The 23,884-nt window shown below is 34.5% G+C and overlaps 1 protein-coding gene across 1 annotated transcript in view; it reads left to right on the top strand.

Annotated features, from left to right (window-relative positions):
• Positions 1–13,688, top strand: part of MAP9 (microtubule-associated protein 9) — a 36,118-nt gene extending 22,430 nt beyond the window's left edge. Inside the window, exons 10-13 of the mRNA XM_008581042.1 lie at positions 114–275; positions 405–550; positions 731–863; positions 11,591–13,688. Coding sequence (XP_008579264.1) covers positions 114–275; positions 405–550; positions 731–863; positions 11,591–11,713 — 564 coding nt within the window. The 3' untranslated portion in view covers positions 11,714–13,688. The remainder of the gene's footprint in view (positions 1–113; positions 276–404; positions 551–730; positions 864–11,590) is intronic.
• Positions 13,689–23,884: the final 10,196 nt, after the last annotated feature.

The following is a 23,884-nucleotide window of genomic DNA, read 5'->3' on the forward strand; positions in this document are numbered from 1 at the left end:
TATGATGAACATCAAGGGATTAAAGATAAATTCATATGTGTATATCTACATCTATTTATGTTTGTCTTATTTGTTTATACATACTTATATATCTATTGTTTTTTCCAAAATAGAAAAGAGCTGCTAAGAAAGAAGAAGCGTTAGCATCATTTGAAGCCTGGAAGGCTATGAAAGAAAAGGAGGCAAAGAAAATAGCTGCAAAAAAGAAGCTTGAGGAAAAAAACAAGAAGAAAACTGAAGAAGAAAATTCAGTGAGGAAGGGAGAAGCACTACAGGTATTCAAGAACTTTGAATGTCTTTCTTAATTATTTTTAATTATTTGAAATTAATTTAATGATTAACCCTGTGTTTACTTTTTTTGTAATATTCACAGTAAGTGAGAGAATCATTCTGAACTTTTTCAGGCTTTTGAAAAATGGAAAGAGAAAAAAATGGAATATCTTAAAGAGAAAAATAAAAAGGAGAAAGAATGTGAAAGAGCAAAGAAACAGAAAGAGGAGGAAACTGTTGCTGAGAAAAAGAAAGACAATTTAACAGCTGTTGAAAAATGGTAATCCAAAATAATAAATATTTTTATAAATTTTAAATTAACAACACGAGGCTTTTCTAAAATTTATTTACTTGAAATTTACTCACATATCTAAAGCTCATTATTGCCAAAGATGTATTAGGGAATCTTTATATATATATTCTCCTTTAACTTTTCAATGTTTTATGCTATTCTACACAGGAATGAAAAAAAGGAAGCTTTTTTCAAGCAAAAGGAAAAAGAGAAAATAAATGAGAAAAGAAAGGAAGAACTGAAAAAAGCTGAGAAAGAATATAAAGATAAACAAGCTATTGATGAATATGAAAAATGGCTGGTAGGTATTATCTGTTAATGCACTTGGGTCCTTTCAGTGCTTTTTGTTGTGCCTTTTCTGTCCTTGCCTCCAGTTCAACTTGTCCATGCCTATGACCATTTCTACCTGAATGCTGCCTTGTTGAATTCATNTGTGATCACCTAATTCAACCTTAAAAATTGACTTCATTTAGAACTTAGCCAAGAATATAAAAGGTCAGTAGACAACAGCCTTCAGTTTTCTCTTTTCTTTCTTGAATTTTATGTATACAAGACCAACCTCTTCCTGAGCTCTTGACCCATACTCTTTCCCATGGATTAGAGCTTGACTCTTGTTTAGTCTCTCCTGTGCTCTTGCTCTAACTCCTGCCTGATAGCCTATAACATGCTCAGTTCTTTTCTATATTCTAAAATAAAAGCTCTGAAAAAATGCCTCTGTTATGATGTTCAATAGTAAAATAGATTTATAAAGAAATATTTTCAAAATGAGCAGCACTATAATGAATCAGTTCCTTATGGAGCTGTCCTCCACAGGGTGTTTCTGTATACCCGTTACCACGTGTGTAGCATTGTACTGCTGTGGTCAGTGCCTTACAACTTCTCATCTGATCTTCACAACAGATGAAGGTGGGGAGTACTTTACTACTAAATTACATTACCTCCATAGTGAGGTTCCTCCGCAAGTCATTTAGTGTTAAACAATGTTATAAGGCAAACACAGAATATTACAGGATTACATTGAAGCCAGTAAAATAATAACATCCTTGCTATACAGTCACCACCTACATATTTTCCAGCCTGGCACATATTTTCAACATTTGGGACACGTTTCTATAGTAAGAACATTATACTTTGCATAATGCATTCAAAACTTGGGTTCAGACCAAAACTCTGTGCCTAACTGTGGCTTGGACATTTAATCTTACTCTAACTTACTTTATAAGCCTATATCTTTTCTGATATATATATTTTTTTACTGAAATATTTTATTATGAACATTTTGCAGCACCACGCAGTCTATTAGTTTATTTTGATAAGATTTGTTTAGCACACTTGCAAAAATAATAGTTAACTTCCTTCTCATGAATAGTAGGTCAATACCTGATAACTACTTTTAGAAATGACATGTTAAAATGCAATGAAGAATTCAGATAACAGTTTTCATAAAATAACTTTTTTGAACCACTCTAAATAAGTGATCTGCTTTGAAATTTAATTTATATATATGATGAACATCAAGGGATTAAAGATAAATTCATATGTGTATATCTACATCTATTTATGTNGAATTTTGTCATGACATACAGAAATATTGAATTTAATGGTGAGAAAGTTATTCTATTTTTTTAATTCTCTTGATAGTTCTGATGACCTTAGGTCTTACATGGCTGTTTTTCAATGAAAGAGCAAATTTGAGGTTTGAAAGGAGCAATATCTAGCTGGAGTTTACCACATATATGAATATATATATTTGGTTTCAGTTTACTCATGTTTATAAAAGTTATTTTTTGTTGATGTCAAGCAAAATACTGTTTTTCATTTTCAATATAAATGTGCATTTTTATTAATTTTTGAATTAGTAAAACATTCTTAGACTAGTTACTCTGCATGAGTAGATAACACATTAATATGAGTAATTAACACATTCACATGATTCAGCAATCAAAAAGTGTAAAATTTCACAGCCTATCCCATGTAATTTCTTACCAAACTTTTTTTGAATTCATGCCAATCTGCTAGTTAAAAAATATCATCCAGGGTATTTTTGACTTGCATTTTTCTGGTTAGGATTGAGCTTGAGCATCTTTTCATTTGTACAAGGGCCATTTACACATGTATTTTTTTTTTTTTGCATGTGTAAACTGTTAATTCATAGACTTTTGCACAATTTGCTATTAGATTGTTAGTCTTTTTCTTATTAATTTCCGTAAGTTTTTTTATGTACTAGGGAAATTAGCCTATCATTTCTGATATGAATGGCAATTTTTATTCCACTGTATTATTGGTTTCCCAACTTTGATTATAGTACTTTATGCTATGAAGAGTTTTCATTTTATTTTTAATATCAATCTTTTCCTTTTTTTAAAAAAAAGACCAGTAAGGGGATCTTAACCCTTGACTTGGTGTTGTCAGCACCACGCTCAGCCAGTGAGCTAACCGGCCATCCCTATATAGGATCCGAACCCATGGCCTTGGTGTTATCAGCACCACACTCTACCGAGTGAGCCACCGGCCGGCCCTGTCAATCTTTTCTTTATCAGCCTTTTCTTTTATATTCGTACCTAATTAGAAAACCTTTTCCACTATTTGAGGTTAAAAAAGTTTTCTCATTTTTCTTCTGATAACTTTATGACTTTAATATTTTAATGTTTTAACATTTGTTCTACTTAGAATTTACTTTCATGTATGATGAAAAATATAATTCCATCTTTATTTTTTCCAAATTCCTCTTTTAAACAGTAGCCAATCTTATACCCACTGATCTGAGATGCTGCCTTTCTTGTATGATCCATTCCATATTTTTGAGTCTGTTTCTTGACTTTCTGTTACATTGGTTATATTAGTCCTTTTCTGTTGCTTATAACAAAATACACAGAACTGGGTAATTTGTAAGAAAATGAAATTTATTGTTTATAGTTTTGGAAGCTGGGAAGTCCAAAGTAAAGGGAACACATCTGGAGAGGGTCTTCTTTAGCGCTAGCTTTACAGCAAATGCATGGGTCGGTCTCACATAGCAGAAAATGGTGAAGCAGAGAGAGAAAAAGAGACACTGCTTTTAAAGCCCACAGAACCATGCCCATGACACCATTAAACCATTTACTTAATCACCTCTTCAAGGCCCCACCTTCCAATTACCATAATAGGATTTCCCACCCTCTTAATGCTGTCGCAAGTCTCCTACACATTAAGCTTTGGGGTGCAAAATTCAATCCACTGCATTGGTCAATCACATTATATGTATTCCAGTACCACACTATTTCATTATTAGGCTTTACATATCTAAGTATCTGTTTGAGTTACTCTCCCTTCATAGTTTTTCTTTCACTGTGTTTCTGACTATTCTTGTTTATTTTTTCACATAAATTTTAGAATCAACAGTAGCTAGAGAGGCACATGAGACCAAAGTGATCTCTTTAAAGATCGGGTAAAAAGATAAAACACTTAGGAAGAAACTTAAAAAATGTGTAAAGCCAATACAAAGAAAACTTTAGAACTCTCCTGAAGGGCAGAAACGAAGACTTAGAAAAAGGANCCAGTTCAACTTGTCCATGCCTATGACCATTTCTACCTGAATGCTGCCTTGTTGAATTCATGCTCTCTGCTTGCATATGTATGTCATTGTTTTTTATTTATTCATTTCTACTAATGCTTCTACTATTCCTTCAAGCACCCACGCTTAATATTTCAGTTATAAAGTACTTCCTTATCTGCATCCCCACATTCAGTCATTTACTGTTCACGAAAAGAAAGGAAGAACTGAAAAAAGCTGAGAAAGAATATAAAGATAAACAAGCTATTGATGAATATGAAAAATGGCTGGTAGGTATTATCTGTTAATGCACTTGGGTCCTTTCAGTGCTTTTTGTTGTGCCTTTTCTGTCCTTGCCTCCAGTTCAACTTGTCCATGCCTATGACCATTTCTACCTGAATGCTGCCTTGTTGAATTCATTCTCTCTGCTTGCATATGTATGTCACTGTTTTTTATTTATTCATTTCTACTAATGCTTCTACTATTCCTTCAAGCACCCATGCTTAATATTTCAGTTATAAGGTACTTCCTTATCTGCATCCCCACATTCAGTCATTTACTATTCATGCCCATTCTTCCTTTGCAGTGATCCTCGCATCTAAAATCATAGAAAGCAGAAAAGTGTGCTACTGAGGGTATGCCAGATTATTTTAGGTGGAATTTTGTCATGACATACAGAAATATTGAATTTAATGGTGAGAAAGTTATTCTATTTTTTAATTCTCTTGATAGTTCTGATGACCTTAAGTCTTACATGGCCGTTTTTCAATGAAAGAGCAAATTTGAGGTTTGAAAGGAGCAATATCTAGCTGGAGTTTACCACATATATGAATATATATATTTGGTTTCAGTTTACTCATGTTTATAAAAGCTATTTTTTGTTGATGTCAAGCAAAATACTGTTTTTCATTTTCAATATAAATATGCATTTTTATTAATTTTTGAATTAGTAAAACATTCTTAGACTAGTTACTCTGCATGAGTAGATAACACATTAATATGAGTAATTAACACATTCACATGATTCAGCAATCAAAAAGTGTAAAATTTCACAGCCTATCCCATGTAATTTCTTACCAAACTTTTTTTGAATTCATGCCAATCTGCTAGTTAAAAAATATCATCCAGGGTATTTTTGACTTGCATTTTTCTGGTTAGGATTGAGCTTGAGCATCTTTTCATTTTTACAAGGGCCATTTTCACATGTATTTTTTTTTTTTTTGCATGTGTAAACTGTTAATTCATAGACTTTTGCACAATTTGCTATTAGATTGTTAGTCTTTTTCTTATTAATTTCCGTAAGTTTTTTTATGTACTAGGGAAATTAGCCTATCATTTCTGATATGAATGGCAATTTTTATTCCACTGTATTATTGGTTTCCCAACTTTGATTATAGTACTTTATGCTATGAAGAGTTTTCATTTTATTTTTAATATCAATCTTTTCCTTTTTTTAAAAAAAAGACCAGTAAGGGGATCTTAACCCTTGACTTGGTGTTGTCAGCACCACGCTCAGCCAGTGAGCTAACCGGCCATCCCTATATAGGATCCGAACCCATGGCCTTGGTGTTATCAGCACCGCACTCTCCCAAGTGAGCCACAGGCCGGCCCTGTCAATCTTTTCTTTATCAGCCTTTTCTTTTATATTCGTACCTAATTAGAAAACCTTTTCCACTATTTGAGGTTAAAAAAGTTTTCTCATTTTTCTTCTAATAACTTTATGACTTTAATATTTTAATGTTTTAACATTTGTTCTACTTAGAATTTACTTTCATGTATGATGAAAAATATAATTCCATCTTTATTTTTTCCAAATTCCTCTTTTAAACAGTAGCCAATCTTATACCCACTGATCTGAGATGCTGCCTTTCTTGTATGATCCATTCCATATTTTTGAGTCTGTTTCTTGACTTTCTGTTACATTGGTTATATTAGTCCTTTTCTGTTGCTTATAACAAAATACACAGAACTGGGTAATTTGTAAGAAAATTAAATTTATTGTTTATAGTTTTGGAAGCTGGGAAGTCCAAAGTAAAGGGAACACATCTGGAGAGGGTCTTCTTTAGCGCTAGCTTTACAGCAAATGCATGGGTCTCACATAGCAGAAAATGGTGAAGCAGAGAGAGAAAAAGAGACACTGCTTTCAAAGCCCACAGAACCATGCCCATGACACCATTAAACCATTTACTTAATCACCTCTTCAAGGCCCCACCTTCCAATTACCATAATAGGATTTCCCACCGTCTTAATGCTGTCGCAAGTCTCCTACACATTAAGCTTTGGGGGGGGGCAAAATTCAATCCACTGCATTGGTCAATCACATTATATGTATTCCAGTACCACACTGTTTCATTATTAGGCTTTACATATCTAAGTATCTGTTTGAGTTACTCTCCCTTCATAGTTTTTCTTTCACTGTGTTTCTGACTATTCTTGTTTATTTTTTCACATAAATTTTAGAATCAACAGTAGCTAGAGAGGCACATGAGACCAAAGTGATCTCTTTAAAGATCGGGTAAAAAGATAAAACACTTAGGAAGAAACTTAAAAAATGTGTAAAGCCAATACAAAGAAAACTTTAGAACTCTCCTGAAGGGCAGAAACGAAGACTTAGAAAAAGGAACAAAACTACTCTGGGACAGAAACACTTTACCTTATAATAGTGATATGAAGATGTCAGCTCTTTCTGAGATGACTTAATGCAACCCTAATAAAAAAGGCAACAGGGTTTATCGTTATGTGTTGACTTTAGTACTGCTGTATACTAATTCCATTCAGAGATATAGTAGTTAAATAAGGTGATCGACACTGGCTCCATGTTTAAACGGGGAAGGTAATGTTTCATCATGATATTCTTAAACTTTTTAAATAATGCTTTGTTTTTTAAAAAAGTTAAAAGTCTTATATTGAGGGGCTGGCCCGGTGGCGCACTGCTACAGTGCGCTGCTTGGGAAGCGCGGCGGCGCTCCCGCCGAGGGTTCGGATCCCATATACCGGCCACTCACTGGCTGAGCAAGGTGTGGGAGCAACACCGTGGGTTGCGATCCCGTTGCTGGTCCCGGTCTGGTACGGGCGCGACACTGAGGGTTGCGATCCGTTGCCGGTCACGAAAAAAGACAAAAAGGAAAAAAAAAAAGTCTTATATTGAGGAGATGTATACTAATTGCTATTATATTATCACTTAGGGTAATTAAATGTAAATGTTTGAGTTTTCAGTTTTATTTCCATATTTTCTTGGAGAGAGAATAGAAGTTCCTGAATGATTAAGTCACAGTTAGGTACATTAGTTACAGTATTTAGTCACTTCCTCATTCTCATCAGTCCTCTGGAGGACAAAAATTCATCAAAGACCTAAGACAAAATAACATGTTTTGATATGTAGTAAAACTTCTGCAAATAAAGTGCTACCTATAAAAACATAAATATACAACATATTACAGGTCTGCGCTCTGTCTTACCAAGTTCTTATTGAAATTTGTTTGCAAATAGAATGTAAAAATGCCTCTATGGAAGTCTAATGACTTTAATTTTCATGTAAAATAACATTTCAGAATTTTGATATACAACCTAGCTTGGGTAGTACGCATTTGATGTGTGATTGTTTTAGGGGAAAGCTATAGCCAAAGATCAGGTAAGACTCCCTTCTTCGTGTCAGTTCCCAGATTAATTTATAGTTACTTTTAATATGAAAATGAACAAAAGGTCCAGTTTCCCACAGATGACAGTCAGAAGGACTTTTCAACAAGGTTCTTTTAATTACTATCAAGATAACATTTTTGATTCCTATTATTTAATATTAAGTTTAATTGCCTAGTTCCTGTCCTTGTTTTTCAGCACTCTGCTAGTAAGATCAAACTTGTTTCAATTTCTGTCTCTTTCCTCATGTTAAGTGGAATGGACAAAAAGAAGCTTTTTAGTCAATTTCTGTGGACACGGCCTGGTCACTGCTTTTCCATTACCTAGCTGAATGGTCTGCCTCTCTCTAAAATACTAAAATGATTGACAATAATGAATTACAGCTTTTCTTTTCTCAATTAAGATTCTGAAAGGAAGTTCCCTCTTCAATTTAATAGAAATAGCAAGCGCGCAAACATTCTCATGACGTAGAGCAAGGACATAGATTTTAAGAAAAAAAACTCATACCTCTCTTTACTTCTTTGCTTATATGTGATTAATTATATGCAAATGGAAACCTTGTATTATCATATTCTTTTGACATTTATCAATCCATATATGATGAAAGATGCATAGACACCTAATAATTTACCAGAATGTCTCTCCTCCCAAGCCATCAGCCTGCAGAGGTAGGGTTGTCCAAGCGTTTTCCTGATATTGCCGCTCTTTGAGGAATGTGAGGAAGTCACCCATACGAGGAAACCACCAAACTTTATAGTGTTAGCAGAGACTTAAGGAAATGGAAGGACAACCCAAGTTGTAGGATGGAAAGACCAAGTGCTATTAGCATTTCAAGTATACCGAGATAAATGTTTAGATTTCACACTAGTCCCCAGATTGTCAGTCATTTCTTTGAAGGGAGTATGTGCAGGGAAATGTAATGGTTCTAAAATTCATCTGGTATAAGAAAAATGTAAAAATATGGAAGATATTTTTAAAATTATATGAAGCAGTACTATTCCTATCAAGCAGTGAAATGTAAATTTACTTTTCCACTTTTCTGTGAATCAGCATTCTTTCTACTTGCCTTACTTATTCCCATCATGTTCCAGGATATGTAATCTTAAATGAAAATCAAACTCTCTTAACTCAGCGTTCCCCTCCAGCTGTGGTTCTACATGTTCCTGTTTTTCTTTATAGCTAAGCTTCTAGAAGGTTTGGCCTATACTACACTTCCATAGTTCCTCAATATCCTTTTCATGCTCGACCCACTCCATTCTCGTGTCTGTCCCCATCACTACACTGAAACTACACTTTGAAAGTTACGGGTTTGCTAGTCCATCTAGCGTATCTAACGTTATGTATTTCTGTCCCCATTTGCTAGACCTCTCAGCATTGTGCACAGTTGGTTTCCTCTTCTTGCAACTGTCTCCTTCCAAGTTAAGCATAACTCAGCTGTCATGCCCCCCCAGTTTTCCTCTTACCTCTGTGCCTTCCTTCTCTGTGTCTCTTACTGAATTGTTTTATCTAAGTTCTAATGGTTAACATGGCCTGTGAGGTCCCACATGATCTTACTCATCTACCTCTTTATTCTCATCCATGAGAATTTCCCACCAAGCTTTAGCCCATCTCCCACCAAGCGTTAGTCGCACTGACTCTCTTGTTTTCTCCCACATCCCAAGTTTGCTCCCACTTGTCAGAGCCCTGTTTTCTCTGCTTGCAATGGTCTCCCCAATACTTATCACAAGTGGCTTCTCTTATCCATCGTGTCTCACTTTAAAGTGACGTTCCCTGAATCTACTTTTCTTTGTAAATAAGTAAAAAGTTTGCTGCCTTTTATACTTTATCTCAGTTTTTTGTATATGTTTCATAGGAGTTCACACAATTTGGAATTATCATTTGTTTCTTTACTTGCTTACTGTCTGTACATTTTGAAAGTTTACTGGAGGACAGGAGTTATATCTATGTGTTTGCATTTTATAATCACTTTATGCCTGGCACCTAGTATACTTCTTGACTCAGTAGGATTTCAGTATTTAACAATCAAATGAATAAACAGAAATTGAAGCAGCATAGTATTAGTAGGATAATAGACCCAGAGGACCTATCACATAGTACCAGTAGGAAATAGACCCTCAGAACCCACCACATATAAGAATGTGATATATGATAAAGTATCACGAATTAATGGAAGCAAGGAAGTCGCTATTGAGATTATTTGTGTGACATTTGGACATAAAAATCACTTCAAAGCTTTGCCTTATGGCAGAAGAAACTTCAAAAGAACTGAAGTGTTAAATATAAAATGCCAAACAATAGGAGAACCAAAAGAAAGTAGAACTTAGCATTTATCAGATCTCATGGGACTAGACATACATTTCTAAACTTAGAAATACTGTAAGAAATCATAAAGGAAAAGATGACAGCTTTTAAATTTAAAATCATTAGTATATCAAAATAAAAAGTCAATGTAGGTGCTATTGGAGGGTAAATTCCTACAGCCTCTTTGAAGAATAAATTGAGATTGTCCAGTAAAGTTGAGTATGTGGATACCTTACAAAACAGCAATTTCACTCCTAGGCTTATACATAGAAACACTTGGCTTGTTGGCACAGGGAAACAAACAAGGATGTTTAGCAGCATTGTTTATCAGTGGGGAAAATGGGATCATCATACACGCAGTAAAGTTGAGTATGTGGATACCTTACAAAACAGCAATTTCACTCCTAGGCTTATACATATAAACACTTGGCTTGTTGGCACAGGGAAACAAACAAGGATGTTTAGCAGCATTGTTTATCAGTGGGGAAAATGGGATCATCATACACGTCTTCAACAAAAGGTAGATGAATAAGTTGTGATACGTTCCTATGCTGGAATTCTATACGTGAATGAACTAGGACAACAGCTCCATATAGATGGATCTTAGAAATACTGTGATGAACCAAAAAAAGGAAGTTGCAAAAGAATATATAGTATGGTACCTTTTATTATAAATTCTAAAAACCTGTGCAACAAAATTATTCATTGTTTAAGGACAAATACATGTGTAATAAAAGTATTAAGAGATGCACAATGATAAGCATCAAGTTCAGAGTCACGATTACTTCACTGAGGTGGGGAGGAGGAGGATGTGATGAGGGAAGTGCACACGGGGAACTTCAAAAGTGTTGGTCGTATTTTATTTCATAAGGCAGATCTTGGGTGCTCAGGTTTTTATTATATTACTCAAAGCAGTTTTCTATGGCTGAAATATTTCTTAATACATTTTTTTTGTAAAGATAAGGACTAAACAAGGTAATATAGATAAAATGTTTGATGCAAAGATAATATATATTATATGAAAATATGCAAATTGCAAAAAAATAATAGCACTGATACTCATTTACCTAAGTGGGCCAAATAATTGAAAAGAAAATTCACAAAAGGGCTAAAGAAATGTTTTAAAATGTGCTCAAGCTCAATAATAAGTAAAGAAATATAAGGCCAAATTTTCAACTGTAAAACATTTGAAGTGTTTCATGCTACCCTGGTATATTTAAACTCTGTACCCAGTGAATTTACTTCTAAGAAATAGTTTTCAGAAAGTCTTCAACTATTTCTAATAATTATTATCTTTGAGATATAGAATTGTAGGCCCTTTTTTTTTATTTCACATGTGTTTTTTAATATTTTCTCAATATTTAAGTGACATTAACACCTACTGATAGTATACTTATAAATTAGTAATATTCCCTAGTTGCTATTCCTTTATAAACCAATTAAACTAGGAAATGATATTTGAATATCTTATAATAGATTATTTTTTTCTTCAGCAAGCAACTTGATTTGAAAATAATGTTCATATATTTACGTAAGTTTATTGTTTTCTGCTTTCTCTTTAGGAAAATAAAGAAAGGCAGGAAAGAATTGAACGAAAACAAAAGAAACGTCATTCCTTTCTTGAAAATGAGACACTTCCTCCATGGAGCCCTCCAAGCAGAACTGTGTTCTCAAAAGTGTGTTGATAATTCTAGTTCTTGCATTATTTAGTTATTATTTTTCAATTCACCTATTTTAGTCATAGGTTTAAAACTATTTATTCAGTTATTTATAGTTAGAAGAATCTATTTTAATTAAATGCCAGACACTTCTGCTGACAACAAAAAAGATACTTTCGAATTTAATCAGTGAAAGCACTTTTGGAACTGTAGATAAACTACCGGGAATGAGAAGCTTATAATCAGATTGTTCTTAACATTAAAATACACAAAGCTTTATCATGTCCTGATAATTCTTGCAGTGGAATGATACATGATTACTTTCACTAAGTTCTGCACATTAAGTATCTTTAATCCCAATAATAAAAAGGAAACAATCTAGGTACCATAATCATAGAGATAATTGAATTTGTAGATGGTTGTGTATCTCGATTCAGTTTTTTAAATGAATAGTCACTGGTAAATATGCATATATTATTTCTTCTAAAACTGAACTTTAGCTCAAAGCAGTTGTATTTGTATTACGCAACTTAGAATTTTGTTTAATTGGGGCAAAAGTTCAGTAGAACACTAGTCATCAAGGCATTTTATTTAAGAATTTTACCTCATGTTTTAATGAGTGTACATTAATTGTTCCAGTCTTACGTGACAATAATGAACCCACCTCTGAATTTTTTTCTAAACTCCGTCCTATTTTGTTTATTATTTCAGTGATACCAAAAGACATCAATTTTATAGTACTGATGTACTTACACATTAGTTGTGGAAATTGCACAGAAGTTCAAGGTCATTATTCCTATAGCCATTTTCCAGACTAAAGCCATAAAGGTGATTAAGGCAGTTGTCTTTTTAGTTAATCCAGAGTTTTATAGCTTTTATTTAGGAGACAGCTGTGTGGGCAGGTAAACTTTTAGAAAATGTCCAAAGGACCTTTATTTATTTGATCTCTGCATATCCTTGTATTAATTGGCCTCATACTTGACCTGTCTAGTTTAAGACAGACCAGGTGTCTACTCTTGGAGTTGAAAGGCTGCTTTAGTCAATTATGCAGTGCAGAGATGACGGATGAGAATAAAGAGTTACTATTTATTGAGCACCTATTATATCATCTCTGCTGGATCTTTATAAATGTATTTCTCATCTTTACAACTATTCAGGGTAGGTGTTACTATTCATTTTTGTAAATAAAAATACTGAGGCTCAGAGAAACCAGATAACTTGCCATACATCCAGAGTTTGACTGTGTTGGGATCAGAACTGATGGTCTGCTTGACTGAATCTGCCTTCCTCCAGAATCACTGTGCTTTTTTTCACAGTCTCATGTAGACTCTGAGAATTTTAATCTTGTCTTGTATTATATCAACCTTGCAAGCACGTGTATTGTTATTGAGAGATTATCTTTTTCTGCAGAGATATCTGCCTGTTATTAGAGATGGTGAATGCCATTAAGTCTATAAAGTGAAGTAAGAATTCGTAAGATTTAAGGAGTTACTCAGACATCTTGTATCTAGTATTAGAATGTCAGAAAACTCCGCAGGTTATGTAACATAGGCTTTGAGATAGTAACCCAGGAGGTTTCACACACTGAGCGTCAACCTTCTTGCTGCATGTATGTGCAAGATAAGAAAGATTTCATGGATCACTTTGTACGGATATATCACTGCTACAGACAAGTAAGATAAATTTCATAGATAAAACTAGAAACCTTTTATACTGCCAGAACTAGGAGAATAGTTCATGAAATTGAAATGATAACAAGCAATATGTATTATCAACATGGGATTTAGGACCTGTCTTATTCATCTGTGTGTCCCCCGTAATACCAAGCACAGTGCCTACCAGAATATATCAAGTGTTTACTATACTAAAATAGCTATTCAGAGCTAAAAAGATATTTGCAAATTCCAGGGAAGTAAAAGGATAAATAAGTACAGCTACTTTTGGGTATGTGAGATCATAAATGTGTGTTATAGATTTCACATTAAATATTTACTTAAACTTCCTGATTGTTTTCTCCTACATTATTTTATTTAGTGGTGTGCTACTATTATCTCACAGATTTTGGTGAGAATTGAATAAAATTAACTAGTCAGTGTTAAGTATTTGGTACATAAAGACTTAATAAATGTTTATTGTTATCATGATTTATTTACTACCATGAGTCCTACATTTTCCCACTTCAGGAAAGTGAGAAGGTTAACATAGATGAGTTGATAGTGTTTATTCAACATTACACAATTTTAGCATATAGGAAGAAATCTCTACCTTCCTAGCCAGTCTAGTTTGTACTGCTCAAAAAAGAATATAGCAAAGAATATAGCAGTGCCTTGTGTTAGGGCCCTCCTGAAAATGAAACTGAGTACTAATTTCTTAGGTTTGCTTCTGAGGTAGGCTGAAATAAGAAATTGAGGTGTTTGCAAAGACCCACCAAGTCATTTCCCTCAAATGTGAATGGAGACTTCTGTCTTACTAATTAATATATTATTAATATATTCTGTTTATAGCAGTCTGTGCTGAAATTATCTAGTTGAATGAAATCACTTTTTCTGTAGCAGAAATAAAGCTGAGTTTTGGGAGGTGGGTGAAAGTACAGTACTACTGTTTACTTTCTAAGATCCAAAAGGGGAACATCAAGCCTGGTAATAATTTCTTGAATATATTTATCTATTTAAAAGGTATGGTTTTCCCATATTTCTTTAGAAAGTACTAAGTATCAATATAGGTAGGTATTTATTCATTAAGTTTTCATTAATTTATAATGTGAGGGAATGTTTACTTCAAATTAAGGACGTTAAAAGCCTATAAACTTTCATATTAAACTTCCAGTTTCATAAATTGCATTGATTACTTGAAGAATGCTCATATTTCAAAGTAAAGAAAATAGGAATTTTATGAATATTTTAAAACATTACTGAAAATAATTTTCCTCAGAAAACATATTTGTAGAGAAATTTGAATGTTAATACTAAAAAATAAACATTTATACAGAATTTAAGTTTCATAATAATAACAAAAAATGGTAATGTTACATAAATAAAAAGAAACAATATGACATTTTAAATCAGAATGAGGTTAAAGTTTTCCTAATGACAGAAAATAACTTCATGGGATAACAATATTCCAGTGGTTTGTATTTGCACCACACTCTGAAAATGTTAGTTCATCCATTGTTTTAAATTATATTGAAATTAATGTTTTTCACTGTTGCCAAAGCAGTACCTGATAGTAGTTAGGTGTGCACAGTTGTTTGTTTTTTAGAGTGATATAACTATGCATCTGAAAGGGATTTTAATAATTTAATAAACTTAGTCCAAACACTTTATTTCTAAGTTGATGAAACTGATTTCCAAAGACTTTGACTTGCCCAACGTCACACAACTAACTACAGGCCAACTAGAGTTATAACTCAGCTATCAGGTTTACTGGTTTTATTCTGCCCACCATTCCACAATTGTGATAATCCGATAATATTTTCACACTAACCTTTGTATTAATTTAGTTAATTTTTGTCCTCTCATCTTTTTCTTTATTCCTCCACTGCCTTCTGCATAACTATCCACCAGATCAAAGCTTTTTGGGTACCTACACCACAATTCCAAATGTGGAAAAAGAATGAAGTTTCTTAAATCCTAAGTCATAGGCTAAGATACAGTAGAGAAAAGGAATTTCATAAAACGGAGTAAATTGCATGTTAAATTCCTCCACTGCCTTCTGCATAACTATCCACCAGATCAAAGCTTTTTGGGTACCTACACCAAAATTCCAAATGTGGAAAAAGAATGAAGTTTCTTAAATCCTAAGTCATAGGCTAAGATACAGTAGAGAAAAGGAATTTCACAAAACGGAGTAAATTGCATGTTAGTGAAAATCATTCCTAAGAATAAACTAGTACAGAAAACTTTGATTTCTCTAGTTTAATCTTGGCTCTGATTTTAATAGTGCTGTATTAATAGGTATTTAAGCCCATATGCTTCCATTCTACACAAAATAAAGATTAATTTTTCTAGTTCCTAGTTACAGTGGCTGTTGAAATAATAAAATACTGTGTAAATGCTAAACTAGAGACTTAGCCTAAATAACTGTTATTGAAGACCTCATCTTTGTAAGTATATGTATCTGTTTCCCTCTCTGAGAGCTTTATGAAACAGGAGCTATACTTTATATGTCTTAACATTTCTAGTTTATCAGTGGGCTCTGGATAAATATTCCTTGGCTGATAGAATAGCAAGTTAAAAATAAAATATTAAATAGTTCATAAGTGTTTGTAATGAATATATATATATATATATATAGTGTGTGTGTGTGTATATATATATATATAATGGCTCTAATGAAATTATAAAAATTTCATAAGTATTAAAATGACATTACAAATTATGTATATGTAACAACTATTACAAATAGTTTGAAATTTTATTGTTAAATATTACATCATTTTTTCAGTCCCAACAAAAACAAAATATCTAAAAAATGGAAAACAAAGGGAGTGTTTGTTTGTATTTGTGTGTGTACTATTGCATTAAGTTGGGAAAGAAAATAAGCTCATATGTATTCTAATATTTACAATTAAATGGATTGAGCCCTATCCAGAGAACTCTTTTCTTTCTTGGTGTCCTTCTTCCTGTGGCATTATTACAACAAAACAAAACAAAAAAGTAGTAAGCCCAGGACTCACTGGCTCATTCAGTCTAAAGGATAAATCCTAGATAGAATTATCTATTGACTAGAGCTGAAATTCAGATATGCCCAAGTATGGATGCTAAAGCCAGACTTTGCAGTGATGCCTCATCCCTGGCAAATAGATTGTGTGGTTGCTGCCTGTCTACCTTTATCTTATTACTATATCTAGAGTTCAGAGTTACACTTTTAAAGCTTGTGATTGTGATCTCCACAAATACTACCAGATGTTGATTATTCCATATCAAAACTGTTAGTTCATCAATCAGTGAACATACATAGTTCTTGTCCTCAAGGAACTTACGTTAGGGTCAAGAGGAAACAAACTCCACATGAACAAATATATAAACAAAGTAATTTCAGTTTCTGATAAATTCTATTGAGGACATAAAATAATTTAATGTGATTTAGCATGACCAAGGTGTGGAAGATTGCTTAATTTTAGCAGTATGATTAGGGGAGGCCCCTCTGAAGAAATAAAGTTGAGCTGTGACCTGAAATGATAAGAAGGTAACCCTGGAACCACTTGTTGGGAGAACAATCCAAGAAGAAGGATTTGAGGAGGGAAGAAGTCAGCAATGACTGACTGGTGGTGACCAAGGAGAAGATAGGGAGTAAATGAGGTCAGACAGGTAGGTAGACTCTAGACTATGTGGAACATTTGAAGCCACTTTAAGCAGTTTGTATTTTATTCCAAGTGCAATGAAAGGTTTTAGTTTGTGATTGAGGTGATCTGAAATATATTTTTCAATGTTCTCTCAGGTGACTGTGGGATATGGACTGTTGGGAGTCGTGGTGGATAATTTTATCTATCAACCTGACTAGATTAAAGAATACGTAGAAACCTGGTAAAGCATTATTTTGGGGTGTATCTGTGGGGGTGTTTCAAGAAATATTAGCATGTAAGTGTGAGTGGATTGTTGAGAAAGATCTGCCCTCAATATGGGTGGGCACTGTCCAATCCACTGGGGGCCCAGAGAGAACAAAACCAAACAGGAAAAAGTGAATCCTCACTCTATCCCTGGAGCTGAGATACACTCTTCTCTCCTACCCATGGACATCCAAACTTGAGACTTCAGCCTTTGAGTTCTAGGACTTATACCAGTGGCACCCTGGCTATCAGGCCCCAGGCCTGGGACTAAGAATTGCAGCATTGGCTTCCCTGGTTCTGAGGCTTTAGACTTGGAGTGAGCCATGCTACCAGCATCCAGTTTGCAGATGACCTATTGTAGGACTCCTCAGCCTTCACAATTGTGTGAGCCAATTCACCTGATAAGTCCCCTCTCTATATTTATATACATAACTTATTGGTTCTGTCTCTCTGGAGAACTCTGACTAATACAGGAGGCTTCTTTTCTAGTCCAGCTAAGGAATGATGTTAACTTGGATTAGGACTGTTGCAGTGAAGATAAGTGGCTGAATTGGGGATATACTTGGGAGGTAGAACAAACTTTTCTAATGGATTTAATGTAAACTATGAAAGAAAGAAAAATCAACAATGATTTCAAGGTTTCATTGTAGCCTGAGTGAATAGATGAATGGTGGTGATACCTTTATTCATATAGGCTTGAAGGTAACAGATTTGGGGGCAGGGATCGGGAGGAAGTCATAGAATTCTAAAAGCAGCAAGAGAAGAGTGTCAAGCCACTTATAAGGGATCCCCATCAGACTAACAGCAGACTTCTCAACTGAAGCTCAACAGGCCAGAAGAAAATGAGGCAATATATTCAAAATACTAAAAGAAAAAAAAAAATCGCCAGCCAAGAATAACTATACCCAGCAAGGCTATCCTTCAGAAATGAGGGAGAAATAGTGTGTTTCTCCAGACAAACAAAGCTGTGGGAGTTCACCACCACACACAAGAAATTCTCAAGGGAGTTCTGCATCTGGAGTCTGAAAAGTGATAATCATTATCATGAATAACAAGAAAGAATAAAACCCACAGGAAAAACAAAAATGCAAACAAGAAAGAGAAAGAAACTAAGTCTTACCACCAAAAAGCAAACTAACCGACATCAAAGATAATAAAAGGGAAGAAAGGTAAAAAAGATATTTAAGATATCCCAACAAAAATTGATAAAATGCCAGGAATAAGACAAATACCTTTCAGTGACAGCCCTAGATGTAAATGGATTAAACTCCCCACTCAAAAGACCGAATGAGTTGGGATAAAAAGCTAAATCCAACTATATGCTGTCTTCAAGAGACCGACCTCATCTGTAAAGACACACACAGACTAATAGTGAAGGGATGGAAAGAGATACACCATATAAATGGAAACCAAAAATGAGCAGTAGTAGCTATTCTTATATCTGATAGAATAGACTTTAAACCACAAACCATAAAAAGAGACAGAGAATGCCAGTATATAATGATAAAGGGATCTATCCAACAAGAAAACATAATAATCATAAATATATATGCACCCAACACTGGAGTGCCCATATATACAAAGCAAACACTATTAGGCCTAAAGAAAGAGATAGACCCCTGATATGATAACAGTAGGGGATCTGAACACCTCTCTCGGCACTGGACAGATCATCTAGGCAACAAATAACAGAGAAACACAGAATTTAAAGTACATTATAGACCAATTGGACTTGGAAGATATCTATAGAACACTTTGTCCAACAACTACAGGATATATGTTCTTCTCATCAGCACATGGAACATTCTCTGGGATAGACCACATCTTAGGTCACAAATCAAGTCTCAACAAATTTCAAAAAATTGAAATATCTCAAGCATTTTTTCAGTCCACAACAGATTAACACTAGAACTCAATAGCAAGTGAAACTCAGGAAACTACAAATACATGGAAATTAAACAATAATATGCCCCTGAATGACTTGTGGGTCCAAGAAGAAATTAAACAGGAAATAAAAAAATTTCTTGAAATTAATGAAAATAAAGATACATCATACCAAAACCTGTGGGATACAGAAAAAAGCAGTACTAAGAGGGAAATTTGTTGCAATAAATGCTTACATGAAAAGCATAGAAAGATTTCTAGTCAACGTTCTAATGCTACAAATGCTACACCTCAAAGAACTAGAAAAGCAAGAACAATCCAATCCCAAAATTAGTAGATTGAAAGAAATATTTAAGATTAAAGCAGAACTAAATGAAATAGAAACTCAAAATATATTTAAAAGGTCAATGAAACAAAAAGCTGGTTTTTTGAAAAGATAAACAAAATGAACAAGCCATTAGCTAGGGTAACTAAAAAAGTAGAGAGAAGACCCAAATAATAATAATCAGAAATGAAAAAGGACACATTACACCAATAAAACAGAAATACGAAGAATCATTACAGACTATTATAGAAAACTATATGCCAACAAACTTGAAAACTGGGGGGAAATGGATAAATTTTTGGATACATACAAATGACCAAGACTGAACTAAGAAGAAACAGAAAACCTGAACAGACCGATAACAAGCAACAAGATTGAAGCAGTAACCAGCAGTCTACCAACAAGGAAAAGCCCAGGACTGGATGGCTTTACTGCTGAATTCTACCAGACATTTAAAAAGGGGAATGAATACAATTTTCTTCAAACTATTCCAACAAATTGAAACAGAGGCCATTCTGCCAAACTCATTCTATGAGATGAGCCTCGCCCTGATACCAAAACCAGAAAAAGACATGACAGTAAAAAAGAAAACTACAGGTCAATATCTCTGGTGAACATAGATGCAAAAATCTTCAACTAAATATTAGCAATCAGAATACAGCAACACATCACAAAAAATTACACATCATGATCAAGTTGGATTCATCCCATGGATGCAAGCATGGTTCAACATATGAATGTCAATAAATGTGATACACCACATCAACAAAACCAAGGACAAAAACCATATGGTTATCTCAATAGGTGCAGGAAAAGCATCTGACAAAATCCAACATTCCTTCATGATTAAGACTCTCAGCAACTTAGGTATAGAAGGAAAGTATCTCACCACCATAAAAGCTGTATGTGCCAAACCCACTGCTGATATCATCCTGAATGGGGAAAAGCTAAAAGCTTTTCCATTAAGAACAGGAACAAGATGGGGATGCCCACTCTCACCATTCCTATTTAACTTGATATTGGAAGTAATAGCCAGAGCAATCAGGCAAGAGAATGAAATAAAGGGCATTCAGATTGAAAAGATGAAACCAAACTCTCCATTTGCAGATGACATGATCCAATATATAGAAAAACCAAAAGAATCTACCAGAAAACTTTTAGAGCTAACAAACTATTTCAGTAAAGTTGGAGAATATAAAATCAACACACAAAAATCAATAGCGTTTTTATACTCCAATGAAGAACTAGCAGAAAAAGAAATCAAGAAAGAAAGCAATTTACAAGTCACCAAAAAAATAAAATACACTGGAATCAATTAAACCACGGAGGTGAAAGATCTCTACAATGAGAACTACAAATCACTACTGAAAGAAATTAGAGAGGACACAAAAAAATGGAAAGACATTCCATGCCTTTGGATTGGAAGAATTAATGTGGTGAATATGTCCATACTACAAAAACAATCTACAGATTCAATGCAATCCCTGTCAAAATACCAATGACATTCTTCAAAGAAACAGAAAAAATACCAATCCTAACATTTATATGGAATGACAAAAGACACTTAATACCGAAAGTAATCCCAAGCAAAAATAAATACAGCCAGGGCCGAGCCCATGGCGCACTCGGGAGAGTGCGGCGCTGGGAGCGCAGCAGCGCTCCCGCCATGGGTTTGGATCCTATATAGGGATGGCCGGTTCGCTCACTGGCTGAGCGTGGTGCAGCCGGTCTCAAAAAAAATAATAATAAAAAAATAAAAAATAAAAATAAATAAAGCCAGAAGCAATATAATACCTGAGTTCAAATTATACTACAAAGCTATTGTAACCAAAACAGCATAGTATTGGCATAAAAACAGACACTCAGACCAATGAAACAGAACAGAGAACTGGAAATCAATCCACATAATTATAGCCAACTGTCATTTGACAAGAGCCACAGGAGCACACATTGGGGAAAGGACTGCTTCTGCAATAATGGTGCTGGGAAAACTGGAAATCCAAATGTAGAAAAATGAAACTAGACTTGTACCTCTCTCCATATACCTAAATCAACTCAAAATTGATTTAAAATGGATTAAAGACTTATATATAAGACCTGAATCTATACACTACTAAGAAAAAACATACGGGGAACGTTTCAGGAAGGAGGGCTGGGAAAAGACTTTTTGAATAAGTCTCCAAAAGCAAGGCAACAAAAGAAAAAATAAACAAATGGGATTATATCAAACTAAAAAGCTGCACATCCAAAGAAACGGTTAACAAAGCAAAAAGGCAACCTACAGGATGGGAGAAAATATTTGCAAACTCATCATCCAACAAGGGGCTAATATCCAGAATGTACAAGGAACTCAAATAACTAGTAAAAAAAACAAGTAATCCAATTAAGAAGTGGGTAAAGGAGCTGAATAGGCTTTTCTCAGAGAAAGATATACAAATAGCCAACAGACACATATAAAAATGCTCAACATCACTAAGCATGGAGGAAATGCAAATCAAAACCACACTGAGGTATCATCTCATTCCAGTTAGACTGGCCAGTATCAAAAAGACAGAGAATAACAAATTCTGGTGAGGATGTGGAAAAAGGGGAACCCTCCTACACTGTTTGGTGGGACTATAAATTAGTGCAGCCATTATGGAAAACAGAATGGAGGTACCCTAAACAATTGTAGATAGAATTGCCATACAATCCAGCAATCCCACTGCTGGGTGGATACTAAAGGAATGGAAATCATCATGTCTAAGGGATACCTGCACTCTCATGTTTATCACATCTCAATTTATAGTAGCTAAGTGTTGGAACCAACCTAAATGTCCATTGTTGGACAACTGGATAAAGAAAATGTGGTAAATATACACAATGGNAGAAATACTGCGTGTCCTCACGCATAACTGGGGGGGGAGGGGGGGAGAAAGATAAAACAATCACAATAATTCCTTGAACTTTCAAAAGGAGAGAGCAGAACTGAAACCTCCAGAGGTGGGAAAGTGGGAGATGGAGGGGAGTTCAGGAAGGAATCGGTAAAAGGCCACAAAAAATGTTTATAGTGTGTAATGATAAAACAAAAACAAATTAAAAAATTTAAAACATAAATGTAGAAAAGGTAGAACACTTTTGCCTACACAATATTTTACCAAACTTTTCCTTACCTCTAAGTCACATTTAATTTCTGTTCTTTCAATATATACTTGCTTTGTTTAGAACACATAGGAATATTTTCACTTTCACCAAGAAATATAACTGCTTTTATTTTTCTTAAAACATCAATTTATCTCTATTATCAGATTTCCCATTTTAATAGACATGATTGAAAGAAACATTTGACTTTCTTTCTGACTCTAACATGAAAAATAATTTCAAGTGCCTTGATAAGTGCCCTGACACATAACCTCAGCACTGAGGAGGCCAAATGGAGGGGTGAGGACTGGGATGAAGTGGGAATACAGAACCTAGCTTTTCCTCAGCAACAGCCAGAGGTTGCCTTGATAGAATTTAAAACTGTGAGGTCCAAATGAAACATTCCTGCAGAGCTTCCTGATTAAGTTATCTTTCCTCAAAATTTCCATCCGGTGCATCAAGGAACATGCGTAAGCCAAAGCAAACTGCTGTGTCATGGATGCCACAGGTATGTCCCTGTCATGGCCCTCAGGGAAGCTGAAGACAGAGCCCCAGGTAATTCAGTCACCTCTGACTATAAACTGCTTCATATGGACTTCCAGGAAGGTGCACAGGGGGACTTGGACTTGCTGGTACACCATTCTGCACCTGCAGATTACTACAAAGTAAGGAACATGTGACAGTCATTGCTCCGCCTCAGCCATAAAGATCCTCAACCATATGAAATCTGTTTCACTAGCCAGCTGCATACTAGGCCACTTCCCAGTTGAGTTCTGTGAGCTGCTAGAGGACTTCATCTCTCAGATGCCTAAGAAACACAGCTATGGTGGGCAGCCCCCAAATAGGACCAGTAGAAGTCAGCTGGTGCCCGGAGGCTAGGTGGAGTCTCCTGGAAGGCACAGTCCTCTGTCCTCAAGTATATACCACCTTTCATAGTTTGTGTGAGCTTTTAGTCGCATCCAAACCAGCTGCACTGTACTATCCATTCTAACCATACAGTTGCCATTCTGCAAACCAAAGCTTCATGATTATTTTGACATTACCATATTTGACAAGAAAATATTCAACATGATTTTAAAGTCAATTTGCTTTGTCACAAGAAATTTTAGCATTTTAATTGTTAATGAAAGAAAAAAAGTTGTTTGACTCTTTAAATATCACTTCAATGGTAAGGTTTTGATTATGCAAAATATATTTTTAAAAATATTATCTATTTATGCTAACAAAATGTCTCCTTGGTTGATCAGTAGTTTCATAAGTAGTCTTCATCAGGATAACATATGGACATCTCAAATATAAAACCTGATGTAAAAAATCATGT

Source organism: Galeopterus variegatus, unplaced genomic scaffold (genome assembly GCF_000696425.1).
Source record: "Galeopterus variegatus unplaced genomic scaffold, G_variegatus-3.0.2 Scaffold2239, whole genome shotgun sequence".
NCBI classification, from domain to species: Eukaryota; Metazoa; Chordata; class Mammalia; order Dermoptera; family Cynocephalidae; genus Galeopterus; species Galeopterus variegatus.